Genomic DNA, 19,904 nt, shown 5'->3' on the forward strand with positions numbered 1-19,904 from the left:
GAAAGAACTCTTACAATACCTAGACCAAGTCCTCATCTTATTTTGTGCATAAAGACATCAACTCTTAGTTGTCCAGTGATCTTCTCTCTTCCCTACATCTATAGAAACCCCCTATGATCCCAAAGCAGCATGAATAGTACCAACTATGTTGTATGGCACCTCCTGTCAGCTGTGTGTATCAGAGCACATGGTAGAGGTCACCCATCCTCCTCTACACACTGTGGGGAGCCCCATGTGAAGGGTCCCTGTGGAGAATGAACACATCCTGAACTTCTATACATCACTGCTTTCATTGTAACTTGAAATAATTAGAACTGTGTTTGCAATTGCAATTTATATTAATACCAAGAGTACTCAGAAAAAATTGAGCAGAAGCTAGAAGGACCAGGACATTTGATGAGGACTGAACACTGAAGAAGATGATGAAAGGAAACTGATATTTTAAAAACAGTTTAAAGGAAAGGGGAAGTTGCTAGATGAAAATATGTATATTAAAGATAACACTCCTCACTTTACATACTACAACTGAATGTAATAATGACATGAACATTGCTTACACTGTGATGTCTGACAGTCACATGTTCAAGTAAAGAAACATCAAAAAGCAAGAAAAAAAGGTTGTCAGATAATCAGTTTTGTTTCAAAAAATGATGCCATTGTTATTAAATGTGCATATCCACTGGGGAACCACCCATTTCTGGTAGTGTGGGGAGAAAGTTGGACTTTAAGGATCTTCTAGTTCATAAAAGTAATACCATATATTCCACAAATGTAGAATTTTCCTTTTTTTTTTTTTTTCCCTTTTTTTCCAAAACAGGTATCCTCCAGTGTGATCCAAGGACAATAAGAGAAGAAATACAGATATTTAGACTCTTTTGCCATGAATGCCAAAGAGTCTTCCATGACCGCTTGATTAATAATGAAGATAAGCACTATTTCCATGCTATTTTGACAGAAATGGCCAGTAAATATCAATCTTATTTAGCTCTTTCTTTTAGTAGGAAAGCAATTTGGTTTCTATGAAGGAAAATTAAAATGAGCTTATATAGGGTAAAGAAGAGTGAATTTTAGTTACTCCTAAGTAAAAGTTCTTTTATTCAATGACTCAAATATATAAATATATGAAATATTATAAAGTTCATTGTATTGAAATTCAAGAAGGGTTAATATTTTAAATTCAATATAGAATTTTAAGTAGAGGAAAGAATGTAGGAGAAACAGAATTTTATCTGATAAGAAGCCAGGATATTTCTAAAGTATTTCTTATTAAAATGTATTCAATATCTATTATGTAATAAAATGCTTATTAATATTAAATATACTTAATTTTAAATCTGGGAGACTATCAGCCAAACTAAAGTGGTAGAGTATGAACATGACTTTCTCTCAGTTTTATTTATAATACCAAAGACTTTTAAGTAAAGTAATAGCTAATATTATTCTGTTCATTTATTATTAAAATGCTGGATTCAATCTTATCATTATATTAAAATTGATTTTGGTTTTTGAACAGACAAGCATTTTGGAATTGCAATTGGCCTAGAATATTTTTTGACTAGGCCCATCATATTTGGAGATTTCATTAAGGCAAGTATGTTCTAATGACTAGATGTGAAGATTAAAATTATATGAATATTACAATTATAATTTGAAAATTATAAAGTTCAGGTTCACATTCTACAGGAACTTTGCACCTGTGAAGATTAAAGATCTAGACCAGGGAGCAGCAAACTATGGCCTATAGGCCAAATCTGCCCTCTTTCCGTTTTTGTAAATAAATTTTCATAAGGAATACAGCCATGCAATTCCATTAGACTAGGTACTATTTATGTGGTTACTTTCACATTATGAGGCAGAGTAAAAACTGTAAGGCCTGTAAGCCTAAAATATTTACTATCTGGCCCTTTGGAGAAAAATATTGCTGACTCCTGATCCAGTTACATTTGTTTTGTTGACAGTTTGCATCAGAGACCCATCAGGTATTCAACTTGTAAGGAGGTTTAGTCTCTGAACTCAGGACTGGACTCCCCCTTACTATATTGCATGTACCTGTGCAGCCTTCACTCAGATGCTTCCAGTGATGGGAAGCTCATTAGTTAGCAGTGCTGCCCTCTTTGTTTCAGAGTAGTTCTAATTTTCCTTGTATTAAGCTCCTCATCTGTCTCCCCAATAACATCCACACATGGGTTCTAAATTTACCCCCTCAATCTGCCTAGAATAAGCCTTCTATCTCACCACCTACCCTTGTTGACAGACAGATGTCTTGTTTTACAAGCTGACGCTTGTTTGGGTTCTACATTCCTAGTGTCTGTGAGAGGGAAGAGCCATGTCTGCTTTGTTCACCCTAAATCCCTGCAGAGAGCTTGGTATGAAACAGGCTCTCAATCAATACTGATAAAACACATGAACGAATTTGTCTTTGTTATACATATGCGATGCCTCACCACTCTGGTAACCCCTGACAGATAAAAAACAAACAATTTGTTTTATTAAACACAAAGCCCAAAATCTACTTTCAAGTGGTTATTATATTTCCTAAGTGTTTCCAGTGACGTTATTATCAAATGGGGGAATAAAGCAAAGGAAAAGATGGGCTCTTCTTGCCATTTCTGCTGCATAAAATTTCCAAATAAAAGTGCCCCCAGAGAGGTCGTTATAACAAAGAAAAGGCATCATCAATAGGTCCAAACAAGACCTCAATTCTATGTAGTTTATACCACATTTCATTCTCAATGTTTTGTTTAATTAGATGATTGCTGTGTAAAACCTACATATAATTCTGGCATGATTTTTTATAACCATAGTAGTCTGCCCTGTATGAATTTCAACCCATTTAGTTTTTCTGATGTCAGCAGCCTAAGAGCAAAAGTATGAAACCAGAGTATGGTAAATAAGAATAATATAAAATCTACTTCTGAGCTCCTGTGTAAATTTTATTGCAAACAAAATTGAAATTAAAGTGTACCACTTGAAGAAATTAAATGAAATGGACTTCCACTTATCCACAAAATCTGCACTTCATTAGTTCCAGTTCCCTTGTTTTGAAAGTCCTCCTAGCATATATATAAGCAAATGATTAAATAGCAACATAGATAAAATCATGTTCCCTCCTAAGGTCATGTATGTTATATATATATATTCCTTTATCAGAATTGATTCAACTTATTTTTTCTCCCATAAAATATCTTACAGTTTGGAGCAGATAAGGTTGATCGGATCTATGATGACATGCCTGATATGGAGAAAATTGCAAATGTTCTACGGGACTATCTTGATGATTACAACCTTATAAATCCCAAAGAAGTAAACTTGGTGTTCTTCCAGGATGCTATAGAACACGTTTCAAGGTATAGTGCTTAATACATCCAATAGTGTATTGGTCTAATTTGTTTTATATTAAAAGGTAAGATTAAGATGTGCAAAACCCTTTATATAGATTGCTAGGTGGAGAAAGGTCTATAACAAATCTTGCTACAATTTATTTTTGATATATTTAAAATAATATATGCATGAACTTGCTGTGGAATCCCCCCAGGGTTACTATTTTTGCTAAACCTAAACAGATTGTTTTCTGCCTGTTTTAAATGTCCTGGATCATCACAAAAAAAGGGTCTAAGATGTTTACAGAGATACATGTACAGTGTAACAAGGCTAATTATATGCATGCCTAAAGAAGGAGTTCAAGATTATAGAAAAACAAGTTGAATGCAGGAACATAGATTCCATCTGCTTATCAGTCTGACTCATACATTGCAAGTATCCTTTGAGGCAGCAGTCCCCAACCTATCTGGCACCAGGGACTGGTTTCATGGAAGACAATTTTTTCATGGACTGGGATGGGGGTTGGTCTTGAGATGATTCAAGCAAATTACACTTATTGTGCACTTTATTTCTATTATTATTACATTATAATATATAATGAAATAATTTTACAGCTCACCATTATGAAGACTCAGTGGGAGCCCTGAGCTTGTTTTCCTGCAACCAAATGGTCCCATCTGGGGGTGATGGGAGACAGTGACACCCAAAGTGTGTTGCTTATATCCAGTCTACTCTGTAATCTCATTTCAGTTGCTGTCACTGCAGAAAACCCTGCATCACAAAGATAGGATGTTGGAAATGGAAGCAGACTTGTCAGTGCTGTTGTGGCAATCTCAGGATATTCTGCCTTGACTTTGATCCAGAATGTATGGAGATTTGAAGTTGTCTGAAACACACTTTTTAAAAAATATGCTTTATTGATTATGCTGTTACAGTTGTCCCAATTTCTTTTCCCATTGTTCCCCTCCACCCAGTGACTCCCCTCCCTCCAGTTGCCTCCCCACCAAGTCCATGTGCATTGGTTGTGCATATAGTTATTCTCAACATCGTCCTGTCTACTCCACTCCCTTCTACTGTACTTCTTAATACTGTACCATCTCCCTCCCTTCCCCCTCCCAGCTGACCTCCCCCAAATATGTTCCCCATATCTATAATTCTTTTCCCACTCTCATTGCCTACTTAGTTTGCCTTTGTTTCAATTCCCTAGTTTCTGTTGTTGGTTTTTGTGATACAGTTTTCATTTTAATGTTCATAGTTTTGATTCTAAACAAGTCCCTTTAACATTTCATATAACAGTGGTTTGGATCTGATGAACTCGTTCAGTTTCACTTTGTCCTGGAAGCACTGTCTCTGCCCTTCTATTCTGAACGACAGCTTCACTGGATAGAGTAATCATGGTTGTAGGTTTTTGCTTTTCATTACTTTGAATATTTCTTGCCAGTCCCTTCTTGCCTGCAGAGTTTCTTTTGAGAAATCACCTGACAGTCTTATTGGGATGCCTTTTTATGTAAATTTTTTCTTCTCTCTTGCTGATATTAAAATTCTTTCTTTATCCTTAATTTCTGACATTTTGATTATAATGTATCTTGGTGTGGTTCTCCCTGGGTTCACTTTTTTGTTTTTCTTTTTTTTAATTCTCTATTTCCTTCCCCAAGTTAGGGAAGTTCTGCTTCATTATTTTTGCACATAATTTTTCAATTTCTAGTTCTTCTTCTTTACCTTCTGGCAACCCTATGATTCGGATGGTCCCATAGGTTTCTGAGCCTCTCCTCATTTTCCTCACTTTTTGTTTCTTCTTTCTGCATTGGTTGACTGTTCCTTTCCTATGTTCTGATTTGTTGATTTGATCCCTGGTTTTCCTTCCCTCAGCACTTGTTTCATATGTGTTTTTGTTCATTTCAGCAGGACTAGCCTTCATTCCTTCCCCATCTTGTTTAAGGTCTGCTGTTAGGTCTGTAAGCATTCCTATAACCAAAGCTCTGAACTGTGCCTTAGAAAGATTTCCTATCTGCTGAGCCGTTAAGATTAGATATTTGCTGTCGGGTCAGTTGCATCACTGGGATCTCTATCATGATCTGTGCCATCCTGACAGTTTGTGTTTACCTTTGCTTCCTGGGCGGGGCTGTCACACCTCCTATGTTATAAGGGGCAGAGCCCCATGCACTCAGCACTACTGGGCGACCCTTCTCACCACATTGTGGTGCTTTGTGTAGGGGCAGGGGTCCAAGATGGATTCCTGCCATTCATTCTCCGCTGAGAGACCAGGAGCCGCCTCCTCCATCATCATGTTCTCTGATTCTCACAATCTGAGGTAATATGGGTCTCCCTTCCCCGGCATTGGAATTGTGAGCTGACAGGTCTGGTCTGCAGGTGGGGGTGATCCCCAGGCACTTCTCGCCTCCCCTTAAATACATGTGTCTGTGCTTACCACCACCCCACCGCCATCGCTGCAGCTGCTGCCACCGCCAACACAGCTTAACATCTCTGCCCCATCTTCACCCCTCCTACCCATCTGGATGAGCACCACTCCTTTATAACTTCATACATTGGACTTCCATGTAGGTTTATTTTCTGGAACTTCTGGTTATTTCTGGTTTTGCAGTAGTTGTATTCCTTCTTAGTTGTGGAAGGAGACAGAGTGTGTCAGTCTAGGCCTCCATCTTGGCCGGAAGTCCTATTTATTTTTAGAGAGGTTTAATTCCATTTTGTAAACACACACAAGTCAGCAGACATAAAATCATTTAACAAAGATGTACGAAGCCCCTACTATGTACTATACACTGTTCCCACCCAGAGTAGGACAGTATTCAGGCCCTCATGATAGAGCTTATGAATGGTTGATGCAGCAGCAATGGTTTTATCTCATCAGTTACAACGATCGTGTTTTACTTTCATAATTTAAGAATGTAATGAGCCATTATCCTTTTCAAATAATTGAAACTTGTTTTCTCCAATTAGCAGCATCATGAATAAAATGAGAGAGAGAGAGAGAGAGATGATAAATAACTTCCTATAAAAGACAGAGAAATTAAACCTAGTTTGTATTTCTCTCATGATTCTTACTTTCTGATTACTCCATCTGAGATTTTAGATAATAGCAATAACATTTTTTAAAAAAGACATTGGTTTTACATTTGTATCTTTTTTAAGAAAAGTTTATTGAAATTACTGTTACCTTTTTTATTATCTTAACAATAGTATATGGACTTGACTCTCATATATAATGCTCATTTTTATACTGACATCCTTCCCCCTTTCTTGAGTTTTTTAAATTTTATTCATACTTCTCTTTATATTTTCAAGGAATCTTTTAAGAAGGGTTGGCACATAGCTTACTCTCTGAGCAGTAATATAATAGTCTTCCTCCTCTAACTATTGTGTTGTGGAATGACATCTTATAAAATAGATGCTTGAGGCCAGCCTAAAATTATTTATCCCTTTCGGAGTATTCTATAATATCTGCTTTTAGATGTTCACAAACTTTTCAGTCATGTCTAAAACATAGATTCCTACTTCCTATATGTCTATACATATGAAATAGATACATGTATGCACACATACATACATCTATACACATATTTTATATTTATATATCTCCTAGAAAATATTTAGTGTTTCCCTCTCCTCTTTGTTGTTTTTTTTCCTGACCCTCAATGGCATCTTTAGATCTGTAGGCTCAGCTTTGATGGTTTTTTCTTTTATTTCAGTCACTGTTGTATCCAATTCTATCCCCTCTTGTCTCTCCCTCTGTAATTCCTATTGTCTGGCTGCTGGAATCCCATTTGTTTCTCCCGGATATGTCCTCCTTATCTTCTGTTTTCTCTTATCATCTTGCTATCATTAACCTTTTCTTCTGAGTTCTGGGTAAGTTTCTTGAGTTTGTTTTCTGCTTTACCTATTTGGTTGCCCATAGTATCCTAATTGCAAGGCACATCTTCTATTATGATTTTAGACTTGGTGGTCAGATTTTTTTCATCTCCAAACAATGTTTTTTTCTAAATTCAGATTTTGTTCCCCTTTCTGAGTGCTCACTTTAATATCATGGTTTCGATTCTGTTTAAATTCTTGTTGTTCAGCTCTGGCTGCTGTGGTTCAGTGAATTGAGCATCAGCCTGCAAATCAAGTGTCACTACTTTGATTCCCAGTCAGGGCACATGACTAGGTTGCACGCCAGATCCCCAGTTGGGGGTGTGTGAGAGGCAACCGCACATTGATGTTTCTCTCCCTCTCTTTCTCCTTTCCCCTTTCTAAAAACAGATAAATAAAATAAAGTAACCTTGTTGAAAATTAATTAATAAAAAAATTCGTATTGTTAACATGAATCAGAAAATTTCTAAAATTTTGTTGATATCTTAGAGTAAGTTCATTTTAGATTTTTCCTGTTGATCTCTCCTTCTGAACTGCAGTGTCTTTTCCTAGATCCAATGACTCTTATTCTTGTTCATCCTTATAAATGGATATCTGGGCTTGCCAATATAACAGTTAACATAAGCAATGTCCTAGATCAGCCACAGCTCCTGATAAATTCTTTCACATCTTGAAGGGTGAAAAGATTTACTTTACTCTAAATTTGCATGACCAAGTTTAACAGCATATAGGAAATGGAGGAGAGATGGATATAAGGAAAAGCCAACTGTAAACCTCAGAAATGTCCTGTTCTTTCTTGTGGCCTTTTGCTCAGGGACACTTGGCTGGTCACCAGTCTTCCACACTAGGGCAAGCCCTCTGAGAAGAAGCCACGTCTGTATACTTGAAATAAATCTTTCTCTGCTTTGCTTCCTGCAGAATTGCCCGCATGATTCGTCAGGAAAGAGGCAACGCCCTGCTGGTTGGAGTAGGAGGCACAGGAAAGCAGTCTCTCACGAGACTTGCAGCTCACATATGTGGTTACAAATGTTTGCAGATTGAACTGAGTCGGGGATATAATTATGATAGTTTTCATGAAGACCTGAGGAAGTTATACAAACAGGCTGGTATCGATGACAGAAATATGGTTTTCCTCTTCACGGACACACAGGTACATATTTCAGTAACCAAAGTGTAAGAACAGGAGAGTATGAGTGTTACAATCACATATGTGCTTGAATAGTTTGTATGATGCAAGTTAGGGACTTGTTACCTCTGATAACAAATTTCCTAGATCTTGTAAGACTTTTATAAAACATTTTTATTTATTTCATGAATTATTGTTTCCCCCTTTAAATTCTAAGTAATTTAAAGAAGGACGTAGATAACAGAGGCTAACAAACTATTTCTGTACAGGTAAATATAAGAAAGTAATTTCCTTAGTGAAATCAATTAGGGAAATAGGCTTTACTCAAGAAAAAGAAAAAATAACAGCTATGTTTTAGGGTTAAATTAATTTTTAAATTAATATAGGATATATATATATATATATACACACACACACATATATATATCAACAACAATCATTTTCACTGATACTAGATTTTATATCTTCACTATGCTTGCATATTTTAACATTAGGGAAAACCCTTTATAGAAATTAGTCAGGGAATAAAAAAAAGCAACAGATCTGATGCATTAATATTTTAAAATTCATTTTACTTCTTAAAGCACCATATATGAGATTAAGTACAATCATAAAATGCAAAAAATTTTTAACATCTCTCACATGCAATGAGTTTATATCTGAATATGTAAATATTTCTACAAATGAGAAACAAACCATAGTAAAATATGTGCCCATAACTGGTTCTGACCACCACCAATGCCTGCCCTGGTCCCTAGCCAAAGGACTTAGGGGTGTCTCTCAGGACCCCAATAACCCTTTCAGGCACTGCAGACCCCCTGCAGTGCAAGATACACATAGTGGACCCCAGCGGCCTGAGCCAAAGGGACATAACACTATCACCCCAGACCCAGTATTACCACACACCTCTACACTTGCCATCCTGTACTGTACTACTAGACCAGTGGTCACAGCATACCCCAGCATGTCCCAGACTGTAGGTGAAAGTCTTCCCTTACTAAAGTCAGTACACAAAGTTTGGAAGAGGTGACTGCTTCCTCAAATACACAGACACTTAATGTAAGGCTACAGAGATCATGAAGAATCAGGAAACATGACTCCATCAAAGGAATACAGTAAACTTCCAATGACTGGCCCTAAAGAAATTGAGATCCATAAACTGCCCCACAAATAATTCAGAATATCTGTTCTAAAGATGCTAAGAGAGCTACAGGAGAATACATATAAATGATTTTAAAATATCAGGAAAATAATACTATAACAAAATTATAGAGAGCCCAAGGTGGCGATATAGGTTGTTCCCAATTTTACTCCCCCTCACAAAACAACTAACAACTATTCACGAATAAGACGCCTCTCAGAGAATCTTAGAACAAGGGGGAGAAGCCAAATCACTATCTCTGTACCACAGAGATGAGAACAGACTGCACTAGAAGGGTAAAACAGAAATGCTAGAGCTGAAGAACACAGTAAATTAACTGAAGAATTCAACAGAGAGCTTCAAAAGCAAACTCAACCATGTAGAAGAAACAATCAGTGACTCATAAAACAGGACACTTGAAATTATCCAGTCAGCGAAGGCAACAAGAAGAAAGAGTGAAGAAAACCTACAGGACTTCTGAGACACAATGAAAAGAAAAATATCCACATTATGGGAATTCCAGAAGAAGAAGATAAAGAGGAGGAAAGAGAAATTTTATTTACAGCAATAATGGCTGAAAGCTTTCCAACCTGAGGAGAAAAATGGGCATTTAGATTCATGAGGCCCAAAAGATTCCAAACAAATGAACCCAAATAGGGTTACACTAAAACACATTATAATATACAGTATTGCCTCACTTATTGTGGGTATTATGTTCTAGACACCCACCCCACGATAGGTGAAAATCCACTAAGTAGGAACCTTACATTTATTTTAGTATTTATATATATTTTAAGGTTTTATAAACCTTTCCCACACACTTATAAACCATTCCCAGTCCTTTATTAACCTTTTCTACCCCCTTATTAACATTCTCCACACTTTTATAAAAACTACTTATGTTCTTAAACATATTCTACAGTCTTAAACCTATGTAAATTTAACAACATACATATACAGTACCACAAGATCCCATGATATAGTGAAAAACCCATAACAAATAATTAAATATAATATTTTTTTAAATCCCACGATACAGTGAGGCCACGATAAATGAACCACAATATAGAGAGGGACTATTATATTGGCAAAGACAAATTTATTAAAACAGCAATAGAAAACAGACAAGTTACATATAAGGGAATCCCCAAGAGATGATCAGAGAATTCTCAACAGAGATTTTTTAGGCCAGGAGAGAATGGAATGATATATTCAAAATATTGAAGAAAAAACCTGTCAACCATTAATTCTATACCCCACAAAGCCATCTTTCTGAAATGAAGAGTAGAGATAAATACTTTCTCAAACAAACAGAAGTTGAGGAAGTTCATCACCACTTGACTAGCACACACGATGCTAAAGGAAGTTGTTTGAGTGGAAGTAAAAGGAGGCTAATTAACATTCTAAAAACATAAAAAGGTATCCAAAACTCACTGGTAATGGTAAATATATGGTCAAAGTTAGAATCTGTAATCTGATAAAGGTGGTGCACATTTCATTTACAACACTAATTTAAAAGTTAAAAAACAAGATGAAGAACTAGACAGACATGCTGTGTCTCTCTCCACAACTAAGAAGGAATACAGCTATCTCAACATTAGAGACAACCAGAAGTTCCAGAAAATCAAGCTGCATGGAAGTCCAGCAAACAAAGATATAAAGAAGAAATACTCATCCAGACAGGTAGGAGGGGTGGAGCCAGGGCAGAGAGGACATGGTGTGGCAGCAGCAGCGGCAGCCAGTGGCAGGCTGGCAGAAAGCAGTCACATATTTTTTAAAGTCAGGAGGGATACCTGGGGAGTGCTCCCAGCACCAGACCAGACCGCGCAGGTCATGGTCCCAGTGTCAGGGAAAATAGAGCCTTATTGCTTTTGACTGTGCAAACCAGTGGGGGTTAGGATGGAGGAAGAAACTGCCAGTCTTTCAGCAGAGTCTGCTTGTTTAAAGGGCCCCCATGGTCCTAGAATGTCCACAGATCCCACTATGGGAACAACAGCCAGGGCAACAGCTAGAGAAGCACCAGTCCCATAGAAAGTGGGAGAAGTACCTGGAAAAGGGGCGAATGCTGAGCAAGCAGCATTGTTCTCTCTCAGACCCCTCCCCCACAGACAGGGCCACAACGTGGTGAAGCAGGTCACCCTATACTGATGAATACCTAAGGCTCCGCCTCTAACAATGTAACAGGAGCAACAGCTCTACCTAAGACACAGAGGCAAACAAACACGGTAGCCTGTCAAGATTAGGAGACAGAGAAGTATGGCCCAAAACGGGGAATGGATCAAGGTTCCAGTGGAAAAACAGCAATGAGAAGATAGCCAACCTAACAGATGCAGAGTTCAAAACACTGGTGATAAAGATGCTCACAGGCTTTACAGATATGCTTAAGTATGGCAAACACATAAGGGAGAAGTGAAGGCTATGCTAAATGAAATGAAGGAAAATCTACACAAAACCAATGGTGAAGGGAAGGAAACTGGAAATTAAATCAATGATTTGGAACATAAGAAATAAAAAACAGTCAACTGGTACAGAATGAGGAAACAAGAATTGAAAAAAAAAAATGAGGAGAGGCTTAGGAACCTCTGGGACAACTTTAAACATGCCAACATCCAAACCATATGGGTGCAAGAAGGAGAAGAGGAAGAGCAAGAAATTGAAAACTTATGTGAGAAAATAATGAAGGAAAACTCTCCAAATCTGGCAAAGGAAATAGACATACAAGTTCAGGAAGCACAGAGAATCCCAAACAAGCTAGACCCAAAAAAGACCACACCGAAACACATCATAATTAAAATGCCAAAGGTTAAAGATCAAGAAAGAACCTGAAAAACAGCAAGAGAAAAGCAGACAGTTTCCTACAAAGGGGTGCCGATAAGACTATAAGCTGATTTCTCAAAAGAAACTTTGCAGGCAAGAGTGACTGGCAAGAAGTATTCAAGGTGATGAAAAGCAAGGACTTACAACCAAGATAACTCTATCCAGCAAAGCTATTATTTAGAATGGAAGGCCAGAGAAAGTGCTTTCCAGACAAGGTAAAGCTAAAGGAGCTCATCATCACCAAGCTATTATTATATAAAATGTCAAAGGGACTTACTTAAGAAAAAGATCAAAATTATGAACATTAAAATGACAACAAACTCACAACTATCAACAACTGAATCTAAAAAATAAAAACAAAATCCAACTAAGCAAACCAGAATAGGAACAGAATCATAGGTATGGGTATCATTTGGAGGGTTATCAGCTGGGAGGGGGGAGGGGGAGAAATGGGGAAGTGGTGCAGGGACTAAGAAGCATAATTGGTTGTTACAAAATAGACAGGGGGATGTTAAGAATAATATAGGAAAGGGTGAAGCCAAAGAACTTATATGCACAACCCATGGACATGAACTAAGTGGGCTGGGATTGCTGGAGGGAAGAGGGGTACTGGGCAGAGGAGAGCAAAGGGGAAAATAATTGAAACTACTGTAACAACATAATCAAGAAAATATATTTAAAAAAAAGAAATATCTCAAATAAGCAATTTAATTCTATACGTCAAGAAACTAGAAAAAGAACAAACTGAGCCTAAAGTTAGAAGAAGAAAGAAAATAATAAAGGTTAGAGTAGAAATAAACAAAATAGAGAGCAGGAAAACAATAGAGGAGATTAACCAAACTCAGAGTTCATTCTTTGAAAAGATTAACAACTTTTTAGGTATACTAACCAAGAAAAAGAAAAAAAAAGAGGACTCAAACAAAGAAAATTATAAATGAGCCCTGACCAGTGTGGCTCAATTGGTTGGGCATCATCCCACAAAGCAAAAGGTTGCCGGTTCATTTCCCAATCAGAACACATGCCTAGGTTGCAGGTTTTGTCCCTGGTCAGGGTGCTTACAAGAGGCAACCAATCAATGTTTCTCCCTCACACCAATGTTTCTCTCCCACTCTTTGTCTCTCCCTTCCCTTCTCCCTAAAATAAATAAATACATACATAAATACATAAGTTCTAAAAGAAAATTATAAATGAAAGAGACATTACAACGGATAATACAGAAATACAAAGATTCATAAGTAGCTACTATGAACAACTATAAACCAACAAACTGGAAAACCTATAGCAATGAAAAATTCTTCAAAGCACGCAACCTGACAAAACTGAATCAGGAAGAAATGGAAAATCTCAACAGAAAAATTACTAGTAAAGAAAGGAAAACAGTGATCAAAAATCTCCCAATGAAGAAAAGCCCTGGACCAGATGGCTTCACTGGTGAATTTTACTGAACATTTATAAAGAACACCAATCATCAGCGAACTACAAATTAAAACCACAATAAGATATCACCTCACACCTGTCAGAATGACTATGATCAATAAATTAACAAACAAGTGTTGGTGAGGATGTGGAGAAAAGGAAACACTAATGCACTGTGGTGGGAATGCAGACTGGTGCAACCACTGTGGAAAACAGTATGGAGTTTCCTCAAAAAAATAAAAAATGTAACCACCTTATGACTCAGCAATTCCACTTCTGGCAATATATCAAAAGAAACCCAAAACAGTAATTCAAAAGAATGTACACACCCCTGTGTTCATTGCAGCACTGTTTACAACAGTCAAGACTTGGAAGCAACCCAAGTGCTCATTAGTAGGTAAGTGGACCAAAAGCTGTGGTACATTTACACAATGGAATGCTATGTATAAAAGAAGGAAATCTTACCTTTGTGACAGCATGGATGGACCTGGAGAGTCTTATGCTAAGTGAAAAAAGCCAGGCAGACAGTTACCATATGATTTCGCTTATATGTGGAATCTAATAAGCAAAATAAACTAACAACAACATAGAAACAGACTCATAGATAGAGAACAGACTGACAGCTGTCAGAAGGGAAGGGAGTAGAAAGCTGGATGAAAAAGGTGAAGGGATTAAGCAAAGGAAAAAACTCATTGACACACAACAGTATAGTGGGTACAAGAGGGAAAGAGGGTTGGGGAGGTAGAAGAGGGTAAAGATTGAATGAACTATAATGATCACTCTGCTTTCTTCTACAGATTGTAGTGGAAGAGTTCCTAGAAGATATAAATAACATCTTGAACTCAGGTGAAGTACCTAATTTATTTGAAAAGGATGAACTGGAGCAGGTTTTAGCAGCCACGAGACCAAAAGCAAAAGAAGTTGGAATTTCTGAGGGCAATAGGGATGAGGTAGGACATGTGAGAATGGTTATAAGGTTTTGTAAAACAAAAAGTTGTTTTAGCCTTAAGGAATCTGTGGATAGAATTTCTTTTTCAATATAATAATTTCCTTTGTAATTTTTGATATTTAATTTTCTGCATTCAAAGCATTGGTTCACCACACTCCCAGAGATGTACGTGGAAAGCAGAAACCCTACTGCCCCCATAGAGGTTATAGTCTTGTCCAAACTCAACAGATTCTCTTATCCTTCTTTAAACACAAATTTATTTCACATGCCTTCAGTGCCCTGCTTTGAGGAGTCCAGTCCTTTTGACTCCAGATGCATTCTTTCTCCTTCTTTCTCTCTCTCTCTCTCTCTCCCCCTCCCCCCCCTTAACACACCGTTGTCCACTTCCATTTCTCCAACACTGCTCTGGGTTCTATATGCTGCTATTTGTTTACCCCACCTTTTTTCTTTCCACACCTTCTCTAACTTCATGGCCATTTTTTCTCATGTTTTCTGTGTCATTTCAAGAGAATTTCCTCTACTGCTGTGTCAGCGCTAATAGGTACAAACAGCAGGGTTGACTGCAGCTAATGTAAGCAGAAATGGCTTTATTCAAGACATACAATCATTGGGAGGGCCAAAGAAAGGGATTCCAGGCTGAATTCCTTGGAACGAATATGACATGCACACTGTAGAAGTCCACAGTGAAGGAAGCTGCTACTTCTGCCACACCGTTCCTACTGAGCCAGGAAGCTCTTAACCACTCAGTGGGCTGCTGCTTCAGCTCCAAAGCCATGCACCCTTCACCCCATCAGGAAGCACCTGAAATAGGAGCTGTTGTTTTGTAACATTGGAGTTCCCTGGGGGACATCCAAAATTTGCTCCTATATACCAAGAGCAAGAAGAGACTGAAGCAAAAGACAGACCACTCCAGATTGGTAGGTCGCAAGTTTAATAAACAAGGGAGCTTACATTAAAGGCTTTTGTCCTGGGCATCTGCTAGATGAGTAGATTTCCACACTGCCCACCAGAATCTTAAAAGTTTATATAGAAGTCCTAACTGGGTTCAGTCACATATATTGTACAGATGGTCTCAAAAACACATTGCTCTTTCAAGGCTTTGTCCTTGAAACAGCTCCCACCATGGTAACAGTGGGAAAAACATACAATCTAAGGACAAGGGAATGAGTCCAGCTCATGGGTCAACCGGTAGTCACATCCTCTCCATGACCTCCTCCAACAGGAGCCACAGCTGGAGATAGTGGCTCCAGGTCCATGCCACTTCTTCCAGGCTCTGCACCTGCAAAAGCTGTTGCCCTACACCCTATTGCCCCCCAAGGTGCTCTACCCCAGAGCAAAACCCTGTATGACTACTTTTCTTCACTTATTCAAGGGATCTCCCTAAAAACACACCAGTGAGGAGGATCTTCATCACATCCAGAACCTTAGGTACAAAGGAGTATGTAAATTTCATCGTTAGTCTGCATGAGAGAAAGGGGTTGAAATGGATGTTAAACAAAATAATTCACACGCTTACTTCACTAACATTTTAAATTGATATTGGTAGACTCAGATGCATTAGCCAACATTTATTTTTATTGTTGCTTCATCCTTATTTCAAATAAAAAAAATTTTTTTTTGGTCAGGTGTTTCAATACTTTATTAGCAGAATCCGTCAGAAGCTGCACATTGTTCTCTGCATGAGCCCTGTTGGGGAGGCTTTCCGGTCCCGATGCCGGATGTTCCCATCCCTTGTGAACTGCTGCACTATCGACTGGTTTGTCCAGGTTGGTGACTTCCCAGGATATCTCTTTGAGAAGTTGGACTTGCTTGATTTTAAAGGAATAAAATTACATTAGCTTTAAAGCCCTCTATGGATTTACTTATATGCTAGGGGTGACAATGAAAATGATCAAACAGAGGCAAAACAGAATTCATGAAGAATGGGGAGACTATTGAATTTAGCAATGTAGAAGTTAACAGTGATCTTGCCAAGAGCTGTTTCAGTGGAATGATGGGAGATAAAGTTCAAGAGAGGAGAGAGAAATGGAATCAGAAACAATGAATACAGTAGTGCCCCCTTATTTAGTGTTGCTTGTTGTCCTCCACAGTCTCAGTTACCTGGGTCTACCTCAGTCCAAAAATATTAAATGAAAAATTACAGAAGTAAATAATTTGTAAGTTTCAAACTGCATGCCATTCTAAGTGGTGTGATGAAATTTCCCACCATCTTGCTCTGTCCTTTCTGAGACATGAATCATTCCTTTGTCCAGCATATCCACGCTCTATATGCTCTCTACACATTAGTCACTTAGTAGCCATCTCAGTTGTCTGATCTACTGTCAAGGTAGCACAGTACTTATATTTAAGTAACCCTTGTTTTACTTAATAATGACCCCAAAGCACAATAGTAGTGATGTTGGCAGTTTGGATATGCCAAAGGGAAGCCATTAAACTGCTCCCTGTAAGTGACAATATAAGAAAAATATATAGTATGTATAGGGCCCGGTACTATTCACAGTCATAGGCATCCACGGGGGTCTTGTAAAGTATCTACCACAGATAAGGAGGGACTACTGCCAACTCTTTTAAGTTTTGCCCCAAAGGAACACCAGTAGGTGGTATGTGCAGTGAAGAGTATTTTTAAGTGAGAAACACCAAGAGCACATGTGTGTGCTGATGGAAATGATCCAGAAAAAAGAAATATATTGATGGTGCAGCAGACAGAATTAAGCATTGTTGGACCAATGTCTTTGAATAGAAAAGAAGAGCTGAAATCGAGTCATCACTGAAGCAGCTGACTTGGGCAGGGAGCATGCACAACTTACCCTGGAGTGACAGAAAGGAAGGCAGAGTATATGAGCACAGATGCAAGTAGATGGGAAGATTTGTGGGTGGGAGCTCACTGAAGTTCTATTTTCATCAGTGAGGTGGGAAGCAAGATCATCAGCTGAGAGTGAAAATGAAAGAGAAAGTGTTAACAGTCTGAGAAAGTAGAACCGGGTGTAAAATGCTCACTTAGTAGAGTACATTATGGATGCATCAGAACACGTAGAAGCATTTGTGAGCTGCACTGAGAACCAGCTTGAGCTAGTTGCCATGAATTTAAAGTGAGGCCAGTCAGCATGGTTGTGTTTCTCTCCAGCCATGCTCAGCTGCACAATCACGATCATGGGGTAACAGAAAGCTGCATTTCACTAAGGTTCAGGTGAGCTCAAAGAAGCAAAAGAGGAGCAAGGGAATTGAGGTGAACAGAACAATGATTATATTATAACAATAATAGACCTGAAGTCCAAATTGCACAATAAATAGAGTGAGTACATGAGGTCCTTGTAATATAGCTGATTTTATTCATGGAATTATGCGAGACACACCTAGTTATTTATTCATTAATCAACAAAAATTTATTGAACAATATCTATGTGCCAGACACTGTGCTGAGGACAGAAAATGCAGACCCAGAGCCCCTCTAATGAACACAGCCATTCAGTTCCTTAAAAATCATAGACATGAGTAGGAGTTAACGAGGTGAAAGGAGGGTAAAGTAAGGAAAAGCTCTAGAAATATACATTTTTCTTATTTGTGAAACTGTACATTATGGAAATGAGCAACAGATTTTCCAAACTGTATCTTTATTTACAGTGGCCCAGAGAAGCCCTGCTCTCTGTATCAAAGACATTTTTCTCAAATGTGGACACTGGAAATGATGAACTAAAAGAAAAGCTTTCCCTCATGTGCGTGAATGTTCACCTAAGTGTCTCCAATATGGCAGAACGCTATTACATGGAGCTCCGGAGACGGTACTACACCACGCCCACCTCCTACTTGGAGCTCATCAATCTCTACCTGACCATGCTCAATGAGAAAAGGAAGCAATTGGTGTCAGTAAGTTTAATATCAAAAAAAAAAAAAAGAAGAAAAAAACTTTTTCATTCCTTAAATTCAAAACTTTTGCCAGAATGAGTGGAAGATCTATGTGCCGCCTTACCTGCTGGAGCCCTCTCCATCCTGAGATTAAGCAGAGAACTAGTCATCTCTGTTGTATTTACTAAGAAGGAAAACTTTTGTTAAGCAATAGAGATGGGGTTTTGGTAGTCTAAGAAGCCAATTATTCCCATTAAGAGCAAAGGCCTTGGCGTCAGGCAGGCTAGGTACAACCTATGCTCTGCCTTTTTCTTCCTACAAAACCTGAGCATATTTTATAAATTCTCTAAGTCTTAGTAGAAAATCAGGTTAAAAATATCTATATCTACTTCCTGGATTCCTGTGGAATTAAAATAAGACTGTGAAGTGCTTGGTATATGATCTGATGCATATGAGATGCTCAGAGAACAGTGGCTGCCACCTTCACCACCACCATCACCATCATCATCATCAGGCTATTAACATGACCTACAATTTTTAACACAATAAAAATGAAAGCATTTACCATTTAGATATTTTTAAAGTTTTTCAGTGGATTTTTACGTGGTAAATGTAAAAAAAAAAAATGACAGATATTTTTGAAACCTGACAATTTGAATCAAGCTTTCTGACTCATCTTCAAAAATGTTACTCCTGGGTGACTTCTCTACCAGATACTACTCCTTTAATCCTAGTTAGTTCCCAACCACTGGGAAGTAGGGTTTAGATCCACCAACCAAAGTGAAGTACACTGCCTCCCTGGGGGTTCTCAGCCCTGCTGACCATCCTGAGGAAACAAGTGTTTAAAAACACTTTTGATGCTGAAAGTTGTCTTCAAATAAAGGGTTTATTGAGCCACATGCTAGCCAGGAAAGGGACCAGGTTATGGGATATGCAGTCTAAACCACCAGCCTCAGGGCTGGATGGAGAAAACAGTAAATATGTCCACTGTCCTGGAGCTTACAAGGCTCTTTCATATAATAAGTTTAGGGAAGAAAGATGTAAGTTATGTTGAAAGAATTAATCTTGGCTATAGATAAGGGGGTTTGGGGAAAAGAAAACTGGGAGAGTTCTGGGATAGGTGAATTGTACATCAAGAAGTAGTTGATGCTTTCGAATTGGTTGTGGACAACAGTCCAGAATGTTCATGCATAAGCAAGATATGCTGGTGCCTAGTGGCTGGCTAGATAATTGCTGAAATAGCCACATAGATGTTGATTAAAAGTTTCAACAGACAATCAGAAATATGAACAGTTATTTGTTAGTTTAGATCCATGGCTACTAACTGATTCACTTTCTTTGCCCTTACTCCCACTCTCCAGTCTGCTTTAATTTAATTTAGGACATCTTGGCATTTTTCTCTTGTCACAGCTCTCAGAACTGTG

General features: G+C 38.1%; 1 protein-coding gene across 1 annotated transcript in view; it reads left to right on the forward strand.

Annotated features, from left to right (window-relative positions):
- The window catches only part of DNAH6 (dynein axonemal heavy chain 6), a 328,739-nt gene that overhangs the window by 169,321 nt on the left and 139,514 nt on the right, over positions 1 to 19,904 (forward strand). Inside the window, exons 43-49 of the mRNA XM_090281614.1 lie at positions 818 to 964; positions 1,514 to 1,587; positions 3,193 to 3,347; positions 8,107 to 8,338; positions 14,486 to 14,638; positions 16,263 to 16,403; positions 18,259 to 18,501. Coding sequence (XP_090137740.1) covers positions 818 to 964; positions 1,514 to 1,587; positions 3,193 to 3,347; positions 8,107 to 8,338; positions 14,486 to 14,638; positions 16,263 to 16,403; positions 18,259 to 18,501 — 1,145 coding nt within the window. The remainder of the gene's footprint in view (positions 1 to 817; positions 965 to 1,513; positions 1,588 to 3,192; positions 3,348 to 8,106; positions 8,339 to 14,485; positions 14,639 to 16,262; positions 16,404 to 18,258; positions 18,502 to 19,904) is intronic.

Source organism: Furipterus horrens, unplaced genomic scaffold (genome assembly GCF_987537825.1).
Source record: "Furipterus horrens unplaced genomic scaffold, mFurHor1.1.pri manual_scaffold_6, whole genome shotgun sequence".
In the NCBI taxonomy this organism is placed as follows: domain Eukaryota; kingdom Metazoa; phylum Chordata; class Mammalia; order Chiroptera; family Furipteridae; genus Furipterus; species Furipterus horrens.